At 35.3% G+C, this 17,800-nt stretch overlaps 1 protein-coding gene across 1 annotated transcript in view; it reads left to right on the forward strand.

Moving 5' to 3' along the window:
• The window catches only part of FOXP2 (forkhead box P2), a 553,051-nt gene that overhangs the window by 423,508 nt on the left and 111,743 nt on the right, over window positions 1–17,800 (forward strand). The window contains exon 6 of the mRNA XM_080819149.1: window positions 10,127–10,201. Coding sequence (XP_080675275.1) covers window positions 10,127–10,201 — 75 coding nt within the window. The remainder of the gene's footprint in view (window positions 1–10,126; window positions 10,202–17,800) is intronic.

The following is a 17,800-nucleotide window of genomic DNA, read 5'->3' on the forward strand; positions in this document are numbered from 1 at the left end:
CCACCCTCTCTTTTCTCTGGCTATGCCAGGCCATCTGTGTTTCTCTGAATACAGCAGGGGGTCGTTTACCTTCCAGCCTTCAGATAGGCTGTTCCTTTGATGCCCCCTTCCTTCACCCACCACATACCCATTTTGTCTACTAACATCTACTCATTATCACCTGGTCTAAAATCCCTTTCTGTCCCTCCTCTGTGCTCCCATAGTACCCTATGCATACAACTCTTAGAGCATTTAGTATCTTACTAATCATTAGTAGTTTGTCTCCCAATTTGACTACATTCTTTGGGCTAATTACTCCCACTTGACTTTGTATCCTAATTCTTAACTTAGGAAGTGGTATTCTGTAGTACTTCACAGAAATGAGAGAGACACCCACCCAAAATTTGGTTCAGAGGCCAAAGGCCTTGACACCCCAAACACCAAGAGAACTTGAGAGAAATTTTATTCTTCATACAAAAAGACACTAATTGGACACAAGCAGGTCTGGGCTGGCTTGGGAAAGTAGAAGGAATGGGGTTGGATCTTTATACGGCCTATGGGGTGGGCTGGGGAAAAGATCCCTTGAGCAGGGATTTACATTTCCCTAGAGTGGCCAAGGCAGAGGAGTGTGCACCAGCTTTCCACCCAGATGTGGGGGCACAGGGGGAAGGGAGGTTAAGACTTGAAAAGAAGTCAACAGTCAAAACAAAAAGTGGAGTCAAACTCTTTATTTTACAATAAAGACATATAATATGTGATCACGAAATCTTTGGTGGATAAAATATGAGCAAACTACAGAGTTAGGCATTAGCCTCTGTGTCATGAACAGATAACATTTTCTTGCCATCTTTTCTTGCAGGACAAGCCCCTGCATGTCCTGTACTGATATACAGAACTATGACTTTGTACATTCTCAATTCTTAGAGAAAGTTGTTTACCATGGCATATTCTGACCTTATATTAACCTCCCCTAACTCAAGGTAACAAGAGACACATCTGCATTTTCTTTTAACTACAAAGAATAATAGTCCTTCATTTTATGAAAATGAAGGACTATTATTCTTAAGTTTGCATAAGTGATTTCTGCATAACCTTAATATACCCGGGAGAAAAAAAATCCTGTACGTAGCATCTGTCCATCTATTAAGTAATTATTGTATATTTAAAATTTTGTCTTTTGCCCTCTAGATGTTCATGAGAAATCCAGTTCCCCATTTTTTTTTTCCCAGAAGAGCTGAAAATATTTTCTTGAATGAAGCAAATAAGCATACCACAAGTAAGCAAAAAATACAATAGTCTACCAGTATTCTGCGGGAGCATTTCAAGGCAGAAGTATCTGTTGGCTGCTGCCTTCATTCCCTTTTAGAGCATAATAACTACATCACTTGTAGGAGCACTATGGGCATCTTTTGTTTTTCAGTGACTTTAGGCACATGAAAGTTACTTGATTAACATCCCTGGAGATTCAGGTTGTCTACCTCGTCAGCGAACAGGTGTAGGTCTTATCCTTCTCACAGGCAGCAGCCGGGTCATCTACCCCATCCTTGATCTCAGCCTCACCTGTGCAGACAGCCGGGCCCTGTGGGTGAGAGGTGTCCATATCTTTTCTATTCTTGGCTCCTCTGCTGAGATTTCTAACAAGGGCGCCAATTAGTGCCAGTTATGATGGCAGCTTTCTGAGGTGAATAAGACAGGATTGACAAAAACAGGGCAAAAAATCTGACTTCAACATTGTTATATTCTGTAATTTTTCTTAATTCTTCAGTACTTTTCACCATGAAATGGGGATCAAATCTTATTTTAGGAATTTCAGTGGACTTAATTGGTTAATATTAAGTACTTTAAAATTTCAAATCCTCCAGATACCTGTGGTATCTGGAGGGAGACCATGGCTACGAACTGAAAAAAAATGTTGACTGACTAAATAGTAGAATGAAAGAATGAAAAGAATAAAAAATTGCCTGTCACACAACTATCCGAAAACAAAAGACAGTGTTTCTCCAAGTACGATCATAGAAGATATAAAACAAAACCACCAAGATGCTTGTTAAAATGTATATTCCTGTACCCAATCCCAGATCTTTTGAATCTGAATCTCTAGGAATGTGGCCTTGAACCTGTGATTATAAGAGCATGTCCAGAGTTTCTTTAACACGCTAAAGTTTGAGAACCTCTACAGTATATATCCAGGATATATAATGCACAGAAGCCTTAAAAATAAGTAAAAGCAGGGCCTTTTGTAAATAATTGCAGCTCCCTGGACTTCCATTTCCCTCCTCTGCAAAGTGATTAGTGATTCCTTAATGGCCACATCATGTTCTCCTCAATACCATGTGGGTTTTGCAGTCTGTGCCATAGAAAAAAAGGAGAGCCGGGCTACCTACTTCCTCTGGATAAAGAATGAAGTCTTCAGGCACACGCTTCTCTATGAACTCCAACGACACCAACCACGTTGACCCACTGGACTTAGGAAAGACACAAAATGTTTTCCAGACTTCAGTTCTCTTTCCTTTACCTCCCCTATCAGAGATAGGCAGCTTTGAATCTGTTTTTTAAACAGGGGCTGGAGAAGAATGAAACAGTTTGAATTTGCTAAGCCAACACAAAACATCCTAGTCCAATGCTGGCCACACTCGCCCTGAGGGCAGTTTCCATGAGATATAATGAATGGCCTCAAAACAGCCTACCAAACCAACAAACGTTAACAGTTGGAGAAGAAGAAAGGCCAGTCAACCATTTAATTTTGTTCTTGTCTTACACCATGTCAAAAGTGACCATACTTCTTGACTAGCTAAATACTTATTAAAACATTTTATACCTTTAAAATGTAGACTGTGGGGGCGCCTGGGTGGCTCAGTGGGTTAAAGCCTCTGCTTCTGGCTCAGGTCATGATCCCAGGGTCCTGGGATCGAGCCCCGCATTGGGCTCTCTGCTCAGTGGGGAGCCTGCTTCCTCCTCTCTCTCTGCCTGCCTCTCTGCCTACTTGTGATCTCTGTCTGTCAGATAAATAAATAAAATCTTTAAAAAATAAAATGTAGACTGGTACCATTCAGATATCACTGTACTTCAAATACTACAAGACGCTTAGGTTTAGGGGCTTGTTTTATTTTATTTATTTATTTGAGACAGAGAGATAGAGAATTCGAGCACCAGTGGATGGGAGGGGGGGACAGTGGGAAAGGGAGAAGCAGCCTCCCCACTTCATCCCAGGACCTTGGGATCATGACCTGAGCTGAAGGCAGACACTTAACCAACTGAGCCACCCAGGAGCCCCAGATGCTTAGGTGTTAAACATGTTAAAGAAAGGGGCACCTCGCTGGCTCATTTAGTGGAGCATGCAACTCTTGATCAGGGTGTGGGTTCGAGCCCCAAGGTGGTGTAGAGATAACTCAAAAAATAAAATCTTAGAAAAAAAGTTAAAGAAAATTTGAGCACAGCTTTCGCCAACCTCAAGAAACAAACTATAATTTGAGACATTTTCATTTGTTATAAAAGATCAATATATGGTTCTTGCCTATTTTTCTGTGAAAGGTATACCTTCAACTTTGCAAAAATTACATTCTTTCTTAAAAGTCACTTTATTTTGTCACTGAAACACTCATTAATTGCACTCAATAAATGAGTGCAAACACACTCATTAATTTTTTTGCTTTGTTGCATCAGATTTCTAAAAAGAAAAATACATATTTTCCTTTTATTTTTATTGAAGTATAATTGACATCCAATAATATATTAATTAAAGATGTACAACATAGTAATTCAACATTTTTATACATTATGAAATGATCACCACAAGTCTAGTTAACATCTGTCACCATACAAAGTTATTGCAAATATTACTGGCTTTATTTCCTATGCTATACTTTACCTCCCTGTGACTTCTTTATTTTACAACTGGAAGTTTGTGTCTCTTAATCCCTTTCACCTATTTCACCCATCCTCCCACCCCTTTGGCAACCAACAGTTTGATCTCGGTATTTATAAATTTCTTTCTGTTTTGTTTTCTCTTTTTATTTGTTTTGGGTCGTCTTAGATTCACATGTAAGCGAACCTATATCATGTTTGTCTGATTTATTTCTCTTAGTAGAATACTCTGCTCATCCATACATGTTGTGACAAATGACAGGATTTCTTTCTTTTTTATGGTTAAGTAATAGTGCATTCTATGCATATATACCACATCATCATTTTCCATTCATCTATCAATGAACACTGGCTTGCTTCCATGTCTTGGCTATTGTAAACAATGCTGCCATGAATATAGGGGTGTGTATCTTTTCAAATTAATGTTTTCATTTTCTTCAGATCCAGAAATGGAATTGCGGGATGGTAGGGTAGTTCTATTTTTAACTGTGTGAGGAACTTCTACGCTGTTTTCCACAATGGCTGCACCAGTTTACATTCTTACCCGTTGTGCCTGGCAGGTTCCTTTTCTCCACACCCTCACTGACTCCCCTTATTTCTTGTCTTACTGATACTCACCAATCTGACAAGTATGAAGTGACATCTCATTGTGGTTTTGATTTACATTTACCTGATGATGAGTGATACTGAACATCTTTTCATGTGTCTATTTGCCATCTGCATGCCTTCTTTAGGAAAAATATCTAGTCAGGTGCTCTCAATTGGACTGTTTGGTGTTGGTTGTATGAGCACTTTATATATTTTGGATATTTTTTTAAAAGATTTTGTTTTAGGGGCACCTGGGTGGCTCAGTGGGTTAAAGCCTCTGCCTTCAGCTCAGGTCATGATCTCAGGGTCCTGGGATAGAGCCCCGCATCAGGCTCTCTGCTCAGTGGGGAGCCTGCTTCCCCCTCTCTCTCTGCCTGCCTCTCTGCCTACTTGTGATCTCACTCTCTCTGTCAAATAAATAACTAACATCTTTATAAAAAAAAAAGATTTTATTTTATTTATTTGACAGAGAGAGAGAGATCACAAGTAGACAGAGAGGCAGGCTGGGGGTGGAGAAGGGGGGGAAGCAGGCTTCCTGCTGAGCAGAGAGCCGGACACGGGACTCGATCCCAAGACCCTGAGATCATGACCTGAGCCGAAGGCAGAGGCTTAACCCACTGAGCCACCCAGGTGCCCCTATATTTTGGCTATTAATCCCTATTGAATATATCATTTGCAAATATCCTCTATCATTCAGTAGGTTGCCTTTGTGGCTCATTGTTTTCTTGACTGTACAAAAGCTTTTAGCTTAATGTAGTCCCAGTTGTTTATTTTTGCTGCTGTTACCCTTGCTGGAGGAGACAGATCAAAAAAAAAAAAAAAAAATGTATTGATAAGACTGATGTCCAACTATTTACTCCCTGTATTTTCTTTTAGGAGTTGCATGGTTTCAGGTCTTTTGTTTAGGTCTTTAATGCACTTTGAGTTTATATTTTTTTTATAATGTAAGAAAGTCCAGTTTCTTTTCTTTCTCTTCTTTTCTTTCTTTTTTTTTTTTTTTGCCTTTCATTCATTCGTTCATTCTTTCTTTCTTTTTTCTTCTTTCTTTCTTTTGTATATAACTGTCTAGTTTTCCCAACACCATTTGTTGAAGAGACTCTCTTTTTCCCATTGTTTATTCTTGCCTCCTTTGTCATAGATTAAATGACCATGTAAGTATGGATTTGTGTCTGGCCTTTCTGTTCCATTTTATTGAGCTGGGTCTATTTTTGTGCCAGTACCATCCTGTTTTGATTACGGTAGATCTGCAGAATGGCTTGAAATCTGAGATTGTGATAACACCAGCTTGTTCTTCCTTCTCAATTTTGCTTTGGCTATTTGAGATCTTTTGTGGTATCATATATATTTGCAGATGATTTGTTTTCATTCTGTAAAAAATGCTCTTGGTATTTTGATAGGGATTTTGTTGAATCTGTAGATTGAGTAATATCATTTTAACAATATTAGTTCTTCCAATCCATGAGCATGGTATATCTTTCCATTCTTTGTGTCATGGTCAATTTCTTTTATCACTGTTACGTAGTTTTCAGAGTGGAGATATTTTACCTGCATAGTTCAAATATTTTTTTATGCATGAGAAAGAGGCTTTGATTTGTATCATGAAGTCTAGTAAGAGATTGAAAACTATTTGTATATAGACACAATGTCTTGGGAATTTGTGCATACTTTACAGTGTATAATAATAATAATGTGTACATAGTAGGACTTTAATAATATTTTTATTTGGAAAAGATTGAGTGAAGCAGTAATGAAAGATAATAAATATTAAGTATACAGTTAATAAACAAAGTATATGAGTACCAGCACTGTTCTAGATACAAATTAATCTATTTAATCTTATGATGGTATTACTTACATCCCCCACTTAGAGGGGCCAAGAGGGGCTAAATAATTCGCTGAAGGTCACACCACTACTAAGTGTTGAGTCAGGATCTGAACCCCATCAGACTGTCTCCAGAGCTAGTATTTTTATTTTCAACACTAAATGACTTACTTGTAATTGTTTCAGCAGAAATTACAATGATCTGTATTTAACTGAAGAATGGATTACTTCTTAAGTTAATATTTAAAGCTCATTCCAGTACACTGTCCTGGCCTTTTCACTGTTAACAGGTTCTTTGGTGCTTATTTGAAACAGATGCAAACACTTAAAACATCCATTCCCATTGTATTTCCCTGTGATTTGCTAGAGAATGTCAGGTTGCCTCCAGGAGACCCGTTTCTAAATGACTGATTTCATTCACCTTGCTACTCCTTTACAGACTTGTAACTTCATGAATCTGTTAGCGCATGGTTGACCAGAGGTTTATTAGCCATTCTTGCCAATATCCTATCACTTTCTGTTGTAGAAAGCTCAAGGACAGCCAGGAGAAGAAGCTGGGTGGGTTTTTCAAAGCACAGTTTCTTCAAACAAGTCTTTTGGCAAAACATGGTGATGGGCTAATGGTAGTGCAAAATTTATTCTCACATACTTTTAAATCCAGGAGTTATGAGTTTGGAGTTAAAAGCTTTTGCTTTTCCAATTTGCTTTCTTCTGTTACTGTTCTTCAACTTTAAAGTTTTTGGTTTTTTGTAGGTTTTTTTTTGTTTTTGTTTTTGTTTTGTTTTGTTTTTAGAGACAGACAGTGGGGTCAGGGGCAGAAAGAGAGGGAGAGAATCTTAAGCACACTCTATGCTCAGCATGGAGCCTGACTCTGGGCTCAGTGCTATGACCCCAAGATCATGACCTGGGCCAAAATCAAGAGTTGGTCACTTAACTGACTGAGCCATCCAGTCACCCCAGTAAACTTGAAGATTAAGTTAGCGTTCCATTTTCACAAATTTTGCTGCTTAACTCTATTTTTATTACTTACTCAACTCTTTTGATTGTTTAAACTGTATATATTTGATGATTTTGCATAAAAAGTGACAGGGGTAAAAAAAATGTCCACTGTTGAGTCCTCAGTGTGGGGCAGTCCATATCTCTTTTGTTCCTAAGGATAGATAATGTGCTTTATTTCTATCTGTGTTAATAAGAATGATTTGGCATTATCAGTGAGTGTTTCTGTTAGAGTTTCTGGTTAATAAAAAAAATGACATTGTGATACTATGGAATCAAAAAAATAATGAAAATAGGGGCACCTGGGTGGCTCAGCCGGCTAAGCCTCAGGCTTTTGATTTGGGCTCAGGTCATGATCTCAGAGTCCTGGGATCAAGGCCCACATCAGGCTCTGCACTCAACAGAGAGTCTGCTTAAGATTCTTTCTTCCCTCTCTCTCTGTCCCTCTGCCCCCCGCTTCTCTCTAAAATAAATAAGTAAATCTTGAAAAAATACAAAATAATGAATATATACTTTGTACAATGAAAACTTATTTTAATAATTCTGAAGTCTCTCAGAATCTTGCTTTATATTAAAGTTTACCTCATTGTTTATCAGTTAAAATCATATTTGGAAAATGTTTGAGAAGCAGTTAAAGAAAATACACTTGGATTATACTCAGATTCATTGAAATTCTAGGTCTAAGTCATCTGAGCTAAGAATAGAGAACATTCTCTTCCAACGTGAAGCTCCAGGCTACTTTATTCCAGAGCTCTAATCTGTAGAGAAATGTAGTCAAAATTTCCTTCTTATAATGAAATGCTTCTGATATCATTAAATTAGTCCCTACCCATTTTATTCCATATCACATTTTGTGTATTTTTATCACTGTACTTTTACATTGTCTGGTAATTTCCTGTTTGTATATTCCTTGAGTGCTGAGACTTACTCTTCTCTGAATCTTCCCTTCTGACCCTGTGATTGGGATGGCAAATCTTCATCACTCCCAATATGTTTTGTAGTATATTTGAGACACGGAGAACGATATTTTATTTAATTTGGGTGCTCTTGAAAGAGTTTAAGGTGATATTGCTTATTTGTGGAGTTTAGTTTTTAGTATTAAATGTAAATAGTGTCACGGCACCTTTGGAGTTCTGGTGATGCTCACTTATTTGTGGTCTTGCGTAGATGAGTGTTGATCTGAGAATTTTTTTTTTGTGAGTCTGGTTCATTATTATGGTATAGAGTAGCATTTCATTTTTTTAGGATGCTTATGACCTTGTTAAATAGCAGTCCAAAATCATGTGGCTTGTTTTGATTTTAACCAAAGTTACAGCTGCCTAGCTGTAAAGCAGTCAGTTTCTCTTATTATGACTAGTTCTTCAACTTGTACTGTTTTAAATTGCCTGCAATTAGCATATTTCAACCTTATTTTTAGGTTTAAATTGCAGTGTGAGAGTGTACTCTCCTCTTAGCTAATTAGTGCTATCAAGGAACAGTAGGTTACCTCATTAGTACCATGTGCATTTAATTAAAGAAGAGAAAATTGGAGTTAACCTCATAGTTAATATTTTCACAGAGTGCTACAATGCCAACACCTTCAATTGGAGTCACACCCCTGTGTATCTAATTATGCACTGGTGCCAAATAAGGTTAGCAAGGGTACTACAAGGCTGTTGACAAAATAATTTAGATGAAAACGTGTTTGTTGGATTCTGACAGTAAAATACAACTTGAACGTGTATTTTTTTTTTCCATAGTCCTCATCTGCCAGCATCAGGTAACATACTTCTTCATAGGAAACGAAAGGAAAGGACTATTTTGGAAGCCATTTTTCCTGTTCAAGTTAATGTTGCTCTTGCAGAAAATGGCATATAGCCATGTAAAGCATATACAATCCGTTTCTTAAACAGAGACCCTGAACTTCAGAGATGTATTTGAAAAGAATTATTTATAAGATGTAATATTTACATGCATCAAACCACTACAAATACTCCCTGACACCCCTACCACATCCCTCCTTGCTTTTCTTCTTTTCTGATATAATTTCCCTTGTGTATCTTATGAATGGGGATCATCCTTTCATATCATACATGAAGTCTAAGGATGTGTTGTCACATGGTCTATTCAAATGCAGTGTAATCCTTTTGCCCTTCAGACATAATCTTTGAAATGTCTAATGCTACTTAGGTAAAAAATGACATTCCATGTCATTTATCAATAAATAATCACTTTGCTTTTACAGATAAAAATGCAAACTATACATTTGAGTATATAGAGTAGTTCTCAATACAAGTGGCACAATTCAACAGGTTATTTAACAGAGGTTATAGAGTTTGGCTGCGTAGTCTCAAATATATATTTGATGGCAATGTTTGTGTTCTAGTAATGTGTAGCCAAGGCAGTTTAAAGAGATTCTTGTGATTATTCATGACAAGCCAGGATTTATGTTCATTTGTATTGGTTATAGTTGAGTACAAGTCAGTAGTTAGCTTTTTCAAAAAGAGGTAATTAAAGTTTTAAAGACAAATACCATCCCATATGCTAAAATCACAGTACCATTTAAATTTTTAGGAGTATTCATTAACATTGGCCATAATTTTAGCTTGGAAATGGGAAATGAGATTCTTGAGACAAGATCATGGTAGACCATGAAATTTTTTGGTTAGTGGTTAATTATGTTCAAATATTCAACTTTGCATCTGCCAAGTTATTTTTATTTTTTAATTCTATACTATTATTAACTGTGACACAAAGATGGAATAGTCTCATCTATATTCACCTACCAAGATAATTTTCTAAAAATATTTTTTATTAAATGATAATGTACATTATTAGCATAAGCCTTAAGATTGGGGGGGGAAGAAGCCAACTCCTGATTCTCTTTGTTTAATCTAGGAATTGCTTCCAGAAACAAAATTATGTGTCTGTGGCCACTCTTCTGGTGATGGGCATCCTCACAACACATTTGCAGTAAGTTACACTGGGCAACTAGAAGTTCAGCTACTAAGCACAAAGCCATAGACTCAATACCACAAAGTAGATTATCTGTGATTTTCTATTAGCCGCTCCCTTTCATTGATGAAGATAATCAGAGATGATTAATATGAAGATATCAATGTAATTAGGTGGTTTTCTGTTGCTTCTTGTATTCTCTCTTCAATTATATTTCATCTATACACTTCACTGTTTCTGTGAGTTGATGGCGTTAAAATTTACCTGAAATATATAAAGGCATATATGATTGATTCACCACTACACTTTTCTTGAACTTTTAGGAATCACTTGATGAGATAGTGTTGACATGAAAAAAAATAAAGATTATGAATAGATATAATACATATTTACATATTTTAGGGGAAAGTTGCTGTTCCATGTCTGCAAGTTATCATATAAATATGCCAAGGCCTTTTTTTAAAAACATATTCTGTCACTAGAGTATAATTTGTCTCTTTAGACTATAATATTCAATGAAAATTGCTTTCGTGACCCAATTCACATACCAGTTAGCCTTGGAAATGAATAACAATCCTGAAGTGGCCATTCAAGAATTTTTAAATACAGCAACTTCGTGTTTCCATTTAGCATGGTTACTACCTGTATTCTTAAGGAATCTTTAAATATGTAAGTCGTATATTTTTCATATGTAGAATTTTTACTTGTTTCCTTAAGAATTGAGGTGTTTACATAATTTCCATGGACTAAAGTATTCCTAAATTGGCTCACCCCCCAAAATTTTTTAAGATGCTATACACAATATTTCTTAGTTTATAGTTGATAGAACACATCACAGTTAAGACTTTTATAAATAAATAGTGTCTTCCTGAATAAAGAAGAAATTCCTAATTTTATACCTTGGTTAAAAAAAATAAAGGCTTTTCTCAATAAAAAATAGTGTCAAATTAGTGTGGAATGCTATTCTTTGTGGAAAATATATAAACATAAAGCCTTTTTTAAAATGTTTGATGCAAACAAAAATAGTGGAAACAACATAACATATACTATTTTATGGAAATAGCGAATGCAGAGAATTGGCAATGAATTTTGTACATTAAAACAGGTTTTGCAATGATTTGAAGTTATCTATTTTGGGTTTCATTCATTTTAGTCCTGCAGTGTTTGTGCCTCCTGAACTTTCTTGGCAATAGTAATATCTGAAAAAAAATGCCAAAAATTAAAAAGCAGTGGTAAGTTTTACTGGAATGATGTAAATTTAGGTGAAAGACTAAACTAACCTAATTTTCTCAGTATTTGCTCTATATTTGAAGGAAGATAAATTTAAGATAAACTTCAAAAATAACTATATACTTTAACTTATTAATAAAGATTCATCCAAAAATATACTTTTAAGAAAATAGTGCATTAAAAATGGAAAAGGCAGTATTTCTAATTGGTAACACTTTTTTCTAAAATAATCCCAATGGAAAAATTGTTTTGATTAGACTGAAGAATGAGCTGACTAAACTACTAATAGTGTTTGTTCTTTATCTAAAACTACTTATACCAGTATAAAAAAAAATTCTATGTTCTACTAATGTAAGAATAAATCTATAGCATCAGATCTTTATATTTTCACTGACATGTTTTCAGAATGAAAACAAACCACAGAGAAATTCAATGACTTAACCATAGGCCATTTAATTCCTCAGTGGCAAGGCTGAATTTGTAACCCAAGTCTATGATCATCAGTGTTTTGGTCTTTCCAAGGATATGCCAGATTGTTCGTGGTTGCCTTGAGGGCTGTGTTGAATGGGAGTCTAAGGTTGTTCTGTGTGTCAGGATTGTGGATAGTATCTGGGACAGGAAGACTACCAGGATGAATTAGTGAGGTCTGTTGTGGCTGATAGGGAGAGGGAGTATAAGTGCATACCAGGTATCTCCCATCCCTATGGTGCACCAAACTTAATACTTCAGACCAGTCACTGAGTGACTCTGCAAATGATGCCTCCTGACTTCACAACACTAGGGAAACACTAAATACTAAGTAGGTACTTATTTTCTTTTATTGACTACTTTAGATATAACCTTTCTGCAGGCTAAAGTGGCTAGTGGGATTTAAAATCAAAATGCAAACTAAAACAGATGATATCTATTATTCACAGTTGACAGTGTCTATGCAATGGACATTGCTCTCTTTTAGTATTTAGTATATTTCGTAAGTACCAGTACTCTGAGGTGGTACTCAACTAAGCTCTGGAGTACCATGAGATAACTGGTGGGCTAAATGGAAGAAGAGTGTAGAAAGTATACAAACAGGTCTCTAAAGGCAGCCACATTCCTTTATAATCTATTTAACTGAAGTGTGTAATAAATTGTGAATCACTGTAATAATTCTGAAATTTTTAAGAGATCATATATCCCTATCAGTGGATTAATTTAATATCACACATATTACTTCCATGGTTGATCAACCTTCACAAAGAAAAAAGCCAAAATTTTCAGGCAATTGTTCCAAATTGGGAGATTAAATTACTTTTTATTCCCTCCCTCTTAACTTCAAAAATAAAAATCCTGTAAGTTTATTTAAAAGTTGGAAATAAAGTGCCATAAATTTCAGAGAAAAGCCACTTAACAATTACCAAAGGTAGGTTAAAGCTCAAATTCCCTTAAGGAAATAACTAATATTGCATATTTCATTAAACTGATGTCAGATGCTCTCCATCATACCATCCTCTCCCAGGCATTTCTTCCATCCAGTTCCCAACAAAAGATACGATAAAAATATATTTCAAAGAAGCATTTTCTGGTGTTTTAGCATGCAAGTAGCCATCAGACATTAGCTGTCATCTGAGTATTGTGCTTCCTTATTAGCACATTGTTGAACAGTAGTGATACATTTATATATCCAACAATAGATTATATTTATTGTGCCTTGACCAATTTATAGCAATACAGGGTAGTAATTGTGCTCCCTTATATCATCCCTACCTGAAAATTATCATCTTAAATTCTATCTACCTGTTGTTTGGTCTCCATAGGTTGTATGTTTAACATTCTAAGAATAATGACATAATATCCTTATTGTAACTTTGAATTTTGTAGGGAAAAGCATTAAGTTCTGGCTTTAAAGGAAAGAGTGTGAGAGTAAGAGAGCTTCTTTGTGAGAGATTACTTTTCAATACTTCCTTTTCATACTCATTTTTTTTCAAATGGTATATATTTAACTCTCATCTGGAAAAATCTTCACTTATTTTACTTTGCTTTCAGACGTTAGTTATAAGATAGATGCTTTTCTCCCCCTCATGATATATCAAGCAGCTTTATGAATGGCTAACTGTCAAGATCCTGAATTTGCTTCCCTACCACACAATAGTAACCCAAGTTCACTCCCCAATAACTAGACCTTGTTGACACCTCATCTGTCTGAATGGCCTCATTAACATCTACCTGCAGATAACCTTATTGTTAGTCTTGCCTACAGGTTTTTTCACTAAGTGAATACCATTTTACATAGGATTCTGCCCGTTAGCTCCAAGTGCTAAGGCAATTAAGTTGAATGCTTAGAGTCTTTGTCTTTTGGGTATTATATTCAAAACATTTAGCATTGGGTCAAGTGAGTATTTTGATGAATAAAACTTGTTGGACCTATGAAACCAAAAATGAAACTTGCTGGTCTTGGTCCAGTTGGTTTATGACCCGTTTAAATTAAATTGCGTTGATCACATTGAATCTCTACCCCCTACAGATCTTTATTCTGTTTTGATTACCTCCTGAATGTTGTATTTCAATGAGAATTGTGGGTTGGAGGAAATAAGAAAAGAGGAGAGTGACAATTTTTTTTTAAGATTTTATTTATTTATTTGACACACAGAGAGAGAGAGAGGTCATAAGCAGGCGGAGAGGCAAGCAGAGGGGGAGGGGGAGGCAGAGAACCCAATGCGGGGCTCTATCCCAGGATCCTAAGATCCTGACCTGAGCCAAAGGCAGAGACTTAACCCACTGAGCCACTCAGGTGCCCCAAGAGTGACAATATTTAAGAATCACTTATTTTCTATCCAAATTTATCTCTCCTTTTAGTCTTTACATGAACTCTACCCCACAGCAAATCATCTATCCCATAGGCTCTGGAATCATTTTTCTAGATCGAATATTGGACAAGTTTTTTACATTTTTTAGCTTCATGCTCTCAATCTGTAAAATTAGGATAATAATAATCTACCTCATAGTGTGGCAATGGAGATTAAATTTTATAACTGGAAAGTAGTTAGCATGATGACTAACACATAGGAAGTATGCAGTAGATATTCAAGTCAGTAGCTGTAGTACCATCAATACCCTCTTGGTTGGACTAAAGAGGCAATTCTGTTTGATGTAAATTTAAGTGCATATTTGGTATTAACACTAAATAAGCATTAGGCATTGCACCTTGAAGCATGACTAAGACAGATGGAAATGTTCCTTAATGAGAGGAAAGTCTTTATATCCATTAATTTACATTAAACACTGACTTACTCACTCACAAAAATCAGTGTTATCCAAATGTTTTCTGATTTTTTTTTTGTTTTTTTTTTTTGTTTTTTTTTTGTTTTCTGATTTTTAAGTGGAAGATAAAGAATCCTTCCTCACCAGATCTAAATGAGGTCCTCTGGCAGCCAAGGAAAACCATTGCCAAAGAAGATTAGGAAAAGTGATTGTACCCCTAATTGTTTGTATGCAGCTAGAGCACACCAAGATATGAAGTTAGGATATACATAGATGGGGCAGTGCCAGATTACCTCCAGTGTTTTTTCTTCCTTACCTATTTTAAATTTATTATCAGAGATGAACCAGGAGTTAAAGGTAAATTACTATTGATTGATAGTATTGACAATTTTAACTAACATGCTATAGACAGTTAACCAGGGATAATATTGTGGTATCTTTTTTAGAGCCCTTTCTATAAAACCTAGATTTGACTCTTCACTATTAGTGTAAAGTTGTAGTAGGATACACTTGAATTGATTATGAAGCAGTACAAATCAGATTTGTTAATTAATTGTGTTCATTTTGAGTAGTTTTTGTTTGAGCTCCTTTGGTATGAAATAAGCCTTAAGATAACCAAATATTTCAAACCCGGACTCTACTGCTGATTTTGTTAATGCCATGGAGTTGTAATATGGTAACCATGTTTAGGGCTACTGTTAAAAACCTTCCAGATTCTTTGTCAGAAATAGAACAAAGATTTCTGTTTTTAAAACCTTGGTTGACATTTGTATGCAACTTCTTGATTAATCTTTTTCTTTCCAAGTGTAATTCAAATATTAATAATTATCTTTACACACCTCACTCAGCTAGGATGTAGCTCCCTGAGCTCAGTTCATTCTAGACACCTCTCTGGAGTGGTTGCCTCTCACCTTCTATTTTATTGCAATATTTGAGATTGCAATGAATTCTCTTGATGTTGGTTCCAAGAAGGACCAGTAGCAGAGCTTTTTCAATGGAGGCTCCTCTTTGAAATTTATAATGAATAATTTACTCCCCTTGATGATTCACCAAAGCATCAGTATGGCAGAAATCAGGAGCTGATGAAAGGACTATTTATTTAGTTATCTGGTTTTGTTGTTGTTAATATATTTTTCATCAAATAAATTGATACACACACTAGACTATGTATGTGGCAATAATGTGAATTTATGGTGCCCATTCAGATAGACTATATGTTTCCTTTCACATTTTAACGTTATTTGTAATGGAATATTAGTATAGTCTCTACAAATATGAAATATAATCTGCACTAACTTCTAACAGTTCACTCTATAGTTCTTTCATATTTCTAAAGACTTAAAAAATGTATATTCTATATTTATTATTTGTTTTTCTGTTCTTTGTATATTTCTGTATCATTTTAGCATAATAGTAAGCACAAGGCACAAAAAACCAAGTCATCCTTGTGTATAAATCTTCATGACTCGTGAGTGTGCACACACTCACACAAACATACATGCACACATATACATATCTAAATGACCAATAATGTAAAAGAATGTATATGTGTTTTTATTGACTTGTATATGCTATTCACTTTTGTTGTCTTCCTTTCAAGTTACATTTTTCTGTGTTTGTAATTTTCATTAGTCAAATGAGTCATCTGTTATGCATAGGATTAACAAATTAGAGACATCAAATTTTTATCCCTGGCACCATTCATGCTGCAATGTATTTACTTCAAAAATATTTCTAAATAACTGGATTTTTCATGTAATTTTAATACATAGGATGTCATGTTAAGCAGCATGTAATTCCCATTGACATTAAGACTTAAACCTAAAACTGCACGCTGTACTTTAAATCCTTATTCAGTGGAGTTCAGAAAGCTTACATTATCAGAGTTCTGTCATGCTGTAATCATATAATGATTCAAACAACTTAGATGAAATTGCACATGCTTACTTTCCAATTAATCATATCCTTTATCATAATGATAATTTTGATGCAAGTAAATACACCTTATTGGTAAGATAAAGAATAAAGCCTTATACTAAGTTAAAGATTTCAAGATGAAACTTCTGTCATATTTAACATTAAAGACAACATGACACGCTTAGGCTCTTGCAACCATGTTCCCAAGCTCTTTTCCCTGAAGTTGTAATTACTACTCCAGCAGATACTCCTCCTGTTCTCTCTTAAGAGAGGTAAGATGAGTTATTTTGTAATATTGGCAGAAGCAATCTACCTTTCAAATCCGGATACTAGTTATAACATCATACTCCAGATTACATGGGTTGTATATTAATATTTTCAGAGTAACAATATAATACCTTAATTTTAATTTAGAATTTTATATGTAAAATATTTAGTCTGCCTAAAACAGACACTATAGAATAGGAATAAGAGACCTTGAGAGTTCTCACTTAAGTACTCTTAAGTAAGAGTATCTTAAGAGATATTACGCTGAAGGGAAGGTATCAGGTAAATATCAGATAAATTCTCATTAAATTAAGCATCATTCATAAATTCACATTGATTGTGTAATTTTAGAGAGAGAGTGTTGATAAAATTATGCCATTAAAATTTGATAAAGAAGCTTAAATTTTCCTACAGCATCATATATGCATACCTAGTGATTGTTTTGCTGATAAATAATTAATACAAAGTTGAAATAAAGAATAAAATGATATGAGTAACAAGTACACTATTGTTTTATCTCTGTTTCTCCCTGAATCCTTGTTTCCTGTAAGTTGCATATCTCATATACTCATTAAGGCTGGCAAATATACTTTTTTGCATGCCTGCCTTTGTCTCCTTATATATGATCTATATAGGGCTCCTTTTAGCTATAATATTCTATCAGTCCATAGAGGATGGAAACACATGCTGGGCACACATGCCCTTTCTCTTTATTTTGGCTATGCAGTATTAGAAGGGTTGTGCCCTGTTACTGCATAGCCAAAATAAAGAGAAAGGGGATGTGTGCCCAGCATGCATTTCCATCCTCTATGAACTGATAGAATATTATAACTAAAAGAAGCCCTATGTTTCATCTAATTCAAATACTTTATTTTACAGTTGAGAAAACAGTGATAAAGAATCTAAGTGACTCCCCTAATACCTCTCCAGTATTCATGGAATTCAAGGGGGAGCTATTGATGACCT

The sequence above is a fragment of the Martes martes genome (genome assembly GCF_963455335.1).
Source record: "Martes martes genome assembly, chromosome: 11".
Lineage (NCBI taxonomy): Eukaryota > Metazoa > Chordata > Mammalia > Carnivora > Mustelidae > Martes > Martes martes.